At 36.6% G+C, this 7,400-nt stretch overlaps 1 protein-coding gene across 1 annotated transcript; it reads right to left on the reverse strand.

Moving 5' to 3' along the window:
• Positions 1–5,579: 5,579 nt before the first annotated feature.
• Positions 5,580–6,344, reverse strand: LOC141520072 (cyclin-Q-like). Its single transcript, XM_074231936.1, has 2 exons — positions 5,670–6,344; positions 5,580–5,609 (listed from the first exon to the last, which is right to left on the reverse strand). Exons 1-2 carry the CDS (start codon positions 6,327–6,329, stop codon positions 5,580–5,582), a joined length of 690 nt encoding a protein of 229 aa, XP_074088037.1. The 5' UTR covers positions 6,330–6,344.
• Between the last annotated feature and the right edge of the window lie 1,056 nt (positions 6,345–7,400).

Here is a 7,400-nt window from a genome sequence, read left to right on the forward strand (position 1 = left end):
TGTTTTGCATTTTTTTTCATTACATCCCTGGAGATTCTTGACTTTTTTCTTCTCCATGTGAATTTACTTACAATTTTTTCTAACTCATTAAAGTGATTTTTTGGAATTTTGATTGGTAGGGCACTAAACAAATAGTTGGATTTTGGTAGAATTGTGATTTTATTATATTTGCTTGGCCTATTCATGAGCAGTTGATATTTTCCCAGTTATTTAAGTCTTATTTTATTTGTGTGAGAAGTGTTTTGTAATTGTTTTCAAAAAGTTTCTGAGTCTGCCTTTACAGTAGACTCCCAGTATTTTATATTGTCTGAAGTTACTTTGAGTGGGATTTCTCTTTCTAGTACTTTCTGTTGCATCTTGCTAGTTATATATAGAAATATTGTGGATTTATGAGAGTTTATTTTATAACCTTCTACTTTGCTAAAGTTGCTAATTATTTCTAGTAGTTTTTTAGATGATTTTTTGGAATTCTCTAGGTACACCATCATGTCATCTGCAAAGAGTGAGAGTTTTGCCTCTTCCTTCCCTATTCTAATTCCTTCAATTTCTTTTTCTTTTCTTATTGCTGAAGCTAACATTTCTAATATGATATTGAATAGTAGTGGTGATAGTGGGCATACTTGTTTCACTTCTGATCTTATTGGGAATGCCTCTAGCCTATCCCCATTGCATATAATGCTTGTTGATGTTTTCAGATAGATACTGTTTATTATTCTAAGGAGCAATACATTTATTCCTACTCTGTCTAGTGTTCTTAGTAGAAATGGGTGTTGTATTTTGTCAAAAGCTTTTACAGCATCTATTTATATAACCATATGATTTCTGATAGGTTTGTTATTGATATAATTAATCATATTGACAATTTTCCTAATATTGAACCAACCCTGCATTCCTGGGGAAAATCCTACTTGGTCATAGAGTATTATTCTAGTGATAACTTTTTGTAGTTGTTTTGCTAAGATTTTATTTAGGAATTTTGCATCTATATTCATCAGGGAGATAGGTCTATAATTTTCTTTCTCTGTTTTAACTCTTCTTGGTTTAGGTATCAGCACCATATTGGTATCATAGAAAGAGTTAGGCAGAGTTCCATCTTCACCCATTTTTCCAAGGAGTTTATATAGAATTGGAACCAGTTGTTCCCTAAATGTTTGTTAGATTCACTTGTGAATCCATCTGGCTCTGGAGATTTTTCCTTAGGGAGTTTAATAATGGCTTATTGAACTTCTTTTTCTGGGATAGGCTTATTTAGGTATTTAATTTCCTCTTCATTTTACCCGGGCAACTTATATTTATAAATATTCATCCATTTCATTTATATTATCAAATTTATTGGCATAGAGTTGGGCAAAATAATTCTGAATTATTACTTTAATTTCTTCCTCATTGGTGGTGAGTTCACCTTTTTCATTTATGATACTAACAATTTGGTTTTCTTCTTCTTTTTTTTAAATAAAATTGACCAGGGGTTTATCAATTTTATTTTTTTTCATAAAAACAGCTCTTGGTTTTATTTATTAGTTCAATAGTTTTCTTGCCTCTGATTTTATTAATTTCTCCTTTAAATTTTAGAATTTCTAATTTGGTATTTAACTGGGGTTTTTGATTTGTTCTTTCTCTAATTTTTTTAGTTGCATATTTAGTTCATTGATTTCCTCTTTTTTTAATTTATTCATATAAACATTTAAAGATATAATATATCCCCTGACAGCTGCCTTGTGTATATCCCATAGGTTTTGGTATGTTGTTTCATTATTGTCATTATCTAGGATTTAGAAATCCAGGATTTCTATAATTTGTTGTTTGATTTCCACATTCTTTAAAATGAAGTTATTCAGTTTCCAAATGGTTTTGGCTCTATGTCTCCATGGCCCAATATTGCATATGTCGTTTATTGTATCGTGATCTGAGAAAGATGTATTCACTATTTCTGCCTTTTTGCAATTGACCATTAGGTTTTTATGCCCTAGTACATGGTCAATTTTTGTGTAAGTGCCATGTACTACAGAAAAGAAAGTGTATTCCTTTCTCTCCCCATTTGATTTACTCCATAAGTCTATCATGTCTACGTTTTCTAACAATTCATTTACCTTCTTAACTTCTTTCTTGTTTATTTTGTGGTTAGATTTATCTAAATCTGAGAGCGGGAGATTGAGATCTCCCACAAGTAGAATTTTGCTGTCTATATCTTCCTGTAACTCCTTCAACTTCTCCTCTAAGAATGTGGATGCTATACCATTGGGTGTATACATATTTAGTATTGAAATTGCTTTATTGTCTATGGTACCTTTTAGGAGGATATAGTCTCTTTTAATAATATCTATTTTTGCAGCTGCTTTGTCTGAGATAAGGATTACTACCCCTGTTTTTTTTCACTTCAGCTGAAGCAAAATATATTTTCTCCAACCTTTTACCTTTACTCTATATGTATCTCTCTGCTTCAGATGAATTTCTTGTATGAAGCAGATTGTAGGATTCTGTTTTTTAATCCACTCTGTATTTGCTTACATTTTAAGGGAGAGTTCATCCCATCCACATTCAAAGTTATAATTACTACCTCTTGCTCTCCATGTTATCTTCCCTCTGTTTTTATTTTTCATTTTATCCACATTCCCTAATATTTTAATTCTGAATACATCTCCTTCAGTGTTTGCCCCCATATATCCACCCCTTCCCCTATCTTTTATTTTTAGTTTTTTTGCAAGGCAAATGGGATTAAGTGGCTTTCCCAAGGCCACACAGCTAGGTAATTATTAAGTGTCTGAGACTGGATTTGAACCCAGGTACTCCTGACTCCAGGGCCGGTGCTTTATTCACTATACCATCTAGCTGTCCCTCTTCCCCTATCTTTTCCCTTTCCCTTTGCCCCTTCTTACCTCCCTTCTCCTGTTAGTTTCTCTTTTCCTCCCCCCCCTCTCCCTTTCCCCTTTTTCATATTTGAAAGGTGAGGTAAGTTTCTTAACTTAACTGAGTGTGTGTATGTTAATCCTTCTTTAAGCCAAATCTGATGAGAGTAAGATTCAGGCAGTTCTTACCTCCTCCCTTCTTCCCCTCTATTTCAATAGGTCCTTTGTACCTCTTCATGCAATGTGATTTACCCCATTCTATCTCCTCCATCCTTACATCTCTTTAATGTCCTCCCTTTTTAAAGAGATATTGTTTTTAAATTATTCTATCAGAGTTATGGATAAGTCATGAGTGTACATTACTTCTGGCTAAGTATATTCTCTCTAATAGAGTTTCAATTGTCAAGAGTTATGAGAATCTTTCTCCCAGGTAGAGATATGGCCAGTTTCAGCTTATTGGAAAGCAGTTTTTTCTTTTCCCTTTTTTCCCTTTTTCATATGTCTCTTAAGTCTCCTGTTCAAAGTTCAAATTTTCTATTTAGCTCTGGTCTTTTCATCAGTAAAAGTTGGAAGTCTCCTATTTCATTTAATGTCTATCTTTTCTCCTGGAAAAGAAGGCTTAGTTCTGTAGGATAGTGAATTCTTCGCTGCATTCCAAGCTCCCTTGCCCTCTGTAATATCATATTCCAGACCCTTAGATCCCTTAATGTTCATGCAGCCAGATCCTGTGCAATCCTTACTGTGGCTCCTTGGAATCTAAATTGTTTCTTTCTAGCTTCTTGTAGACTTTTCCTCTTTTACCTGATAGGCCTGGAATTTGGTCACAATATTACTTGGTGTTTTCATTTTTCCCTCCTTTCAGTAGGGGTTGATATATTCTTTCAATAAATAATTCAATAAATATTTTGCCCTGTGGTTCTATGATATCAGGGCAATTTTCCTTCAATAGATCCTGAAATATTGATTCAGGTTTTTTTTAATCCTTAATGTATTCAGGAAAACCCAATGATTTTTAAGTTGTCTCTTCTAGATCTATTATCTAGGTCAATTGTTTTGCTGATGAGCTATTTTACATTTTCTACTTTTTTGATTATTGGGTTTTGTTTAATAGACTCTTGTTGACTTATGAAGTCAGTAGTTTCCATGGATTCCCTTCTTTTTTTTTAAAGAAGTATTTTCTTCATTTACCTTTTGCAACTCCTTTTCCAATTAGTCATTTCTATATTTGAAGGAGTTTTCCATTTGCATTTTCCAAGGATTTGTTTTCTTGTTGCAAGGTATCAATTTTCAGATGACTTTTTTTTAGGTTTTTGCAAAGCAGACAGGGTTAAGTGGTTTGCCCAAGGCCACACAGCTAGGTAATTATTATGTGTCTGAGACCAGATTTGAACTCAGGTACTCCTTACTCCAGGGCTGGTGCTTTATCCACTACACCACCTATCCACCCCACAAGTTATTAATTTTCTCTTGCAAGGTGTTAGTTTTCTCTTGGGTTTCTTTTCCCCATTTTTTCCAATTGATTTTTTTAAAAAAATTATTTTTTTAAGGCAGTGGAGTTGTGACCAATTGATTTTTTTTGAAACATGAAACAATTTTTTATTAGGAAATCAACAAACAGGTTTAATAAACAACAAATTTCTTTTGGAAATGACATAAGTGAAAATCTTAAGATGACTTGTTTCTTCTGGCCAACTGTTGGCAATATGTTCTTGGTTTCTGAACTGTAAAAGTGTTTTGCTATTCTTCCAACACTTTAATCAATCCATGATCTCATCCGATTTGTGCTGCTAATAACCCATTCCTATCCTCTCTACCTCTGTGATTCTTTTCCCCTGGTGTCTCAGACATTCTCCACATAGCTACCCATTATTCTAGAGGCCTTTCTCAGCTTTTTACATTTTGTGACTACCAGTCCATCATTTATACTGTCTTTCTATTACTCCCTGATGGTTACTACATGACTGGTTCATGAACAGTTTTCCCTTTTACATTTCTTGCACATAGGTCATCAGTAGAATGCCCCCACTACTTAATTCTCATTTGCCCCAGGATTTACTGGAAAACTTTTTCAGAGACTAAGGTGTTCCAAGATTTTGAACATAAAGGATTACTGGAAGAACATTTGTGTTGAAAAGATAATCATATTTTATGCTTTGGAGAGAGGAAGAGAATGCAAAATGAAAAAAGAAAAGGCTAATATAATCTCCTCCTATCCCCAATGTGGTCCACAGAACATTGACATCTCTTAAAATATGTGCCTATTTTCACATTTTTACAAAAAAAACTTTTCTTTTATTATGTAAAATAAAATACTGTTCACTTATGTTACAAGATTAAGTTTAGGTATGGCTTGAAAATATATTCCAAAGGCTACAATCAAGTATTCTATTTTGGCTTTGTTTTAATGAAGAGATGTCTAAATATAGTCTGCACCAAATTCAAAAGGTTCATCTTCAAAATTTCCTAAGGTGCAACTGAAAAGGCAACTGAACACAGTACATTCTTTTTTCAACATGGACCTATTCATATCCAAACACAACAAGGTCTAAAACTTGCACAGGGGGAATCAGTCAATCACTGCACCATTACATGAATATCAGAAAACAATTCCTTTAGTTCTTCCCCCTTTGCTAATACAAATAATGACTTATCTACTTTTCAAAGTTGGGACCCTTTTGAGTGGATCAGACCCAACCTTCAAACAAAGCAAATGTTTACTTCTCCCTGCATGAATTAAGGGATTTCTGTGTCCATTGTGTAAATCTGAATCAGGTCAGACACAATGTTATCAATGACTGGCTTGGTAAGGTCTTCACTAAAAACCTGCCACCAGGGCTTTTCTGCCTCTGAATTGGCAGGCACCTCCACTCCATAGCACTGCAAAGCAAGATAGAGCACCACTACAGCTATGTGTTGGGCAGGATACTGAAGGCACAATGATCTGTGATAGCTATCCCGCAGCAATGCCCAGGCTGCCAGAGAGAGGGGAGTCCTTTCCCAGCTATGACTATTCATCCAATTCTTTAAAGAAATAAGGTAGTGGAGCAGATATTTGTGGGGATGCTGGAAAGAGAACCAGAAATGCAAAACTCTCAACATGAGTAATTCACATTGAACAATGCTGTCCCTCAGTTCCCAGAGCCAAGAGTCTAACTCCAAAGGTTCACTCTTGGGATTTAAATACCTATGAGAGACATTGATGATGTCTCTTGTTCGGAGGTGTTGCTCCTCCATTTTACCTGCCAAGTAAATGGCTGACATGGCTATTAGGTAAGGGTCATATGCATCTAATTTGGTCTCACAGAAAAATTTATGGTAAATGATGCAGGATGTGGCAATTGGAATGGATTGCATCCCTAGCTTGACACCGGCCTCCATGATGAATCGTGTCACTTTGAAGTGGACTTTGGCCTCAGAGGCTGGGTGCCCTTCTTTCCTCACTTCTTCACCCTCTGTGCTGCCCTCACTCTGTCTAGACTCCATGACTAACACCTTCACCTCAATGTACACCTGGACCCTTGGGTTCCTTAATGCCAAACAAAAATCCAATTCAAGTCACACAAAAGGACAAAATGAAATGAAACAAAAGTAGGAAGTATATGCTACTGCTATGAGGTCTTTGCATATACATAGCATGGGAACTTTAAAACAGTGAACCCATCAGCATTCAAAAGATTTCCTACAGCACACCATATATCTTTAGTCACCCAGTTGCCCAAAAGGTACAGAGAAGACAAGATTCCACTATATTTACTGTCTTTTGGTTGATAAAGAAGCCTCTGATTTCAGAGATTAGAACATTACCACTTAAGTGTTCTCTTCCAATGAGTCTCTTGCAAATACATTAAGATATTACAATATTCCTTGATGAATGCAGAGATTCTGTTGATAACAAGACTTCAATTACTAAGCATAACATAAGATGGATGCTCACAAAAGGTCCACATAGTTGTCATGGAAGATGTCACATAGAGAATAAAAGTGGACAGTGGGGTGCTCTGATGTTCCTGTTTGTGGATAATATTGTGTTCATTACATCAAGCCCTGGAACATCATGAAACTTCCAAATGGGGGGAGAAAAAGGGATGAAAAATGCCTGTTGTCCAGAATATGAAGAGCTTTTGGATGGCCAGGCAACTGAATCAGGACATCAGTTCATAAACCTGTGACAGACAATGTAGATGGACAACAAGTTGGGCTGAGAATCATCTGGGTAGAAGAAGGTAGACTGGAACTATCTTTGTGAAATTCTGCAGGACGTGTTTTGCATTTTCAGCATCAACAGTATCCATAGAAATGGGTCAGATTGAAGCTGCTTCAAGTTGTTTCCCGCATGTGCCCAGTCCCGGCCCCAGACGCGGCAGCAGTGGCGGCGGCGGTGGCACTTGGGCCCGCGCAATGCTGTTCCGGTTCGGGGTGGTGGTGCCTCCCGGTATGGCCCAGGGCCGCCCGCAGGTGCTGCTGGTGGGCTCCCAGGCTGAGCTGGGGTGCTGGGAGCCGCACAGGGCCGTGCCCATGCAGCACAGGCGGTGGCGGTGGTGGTGGCGGTGGCGG

The sequence above is a fragment of the Macrotis lagotis genome, chromosome 4 (assembly GCF_037893015.1).
Source record: "Macrotis lagotis isolate mMagLag1 chromosome 4, bilby.v1.9.chrom.fasta, whole genome shotgun sequence".
NCBI classification, from domain to species: domain Eukaryota; kingdom Metazoa; phylum Chordata; class Mammalia; order Peramelemorphia; family Peramelidae; genus Macrotis; species Macrotis lagotis.

Bases quoted from the DNA above. Each gene is read 5' to 3' on its own strand.
- LOC141520072 (XM_074231936.1), bottom strand. From the start codon at position 6,329: ATGGAGTCTAGACAGAGTGAGGGCAGCACAGAGGGTGAAGAAGTGAGG. The intron at 5,610-5,669 runs GTTTTTAGTGAA...GACCTGATTCAG, and splicing joins CAGAAAAGCCCTGGTGGCAG to ATTTACACAATGGACACAGA.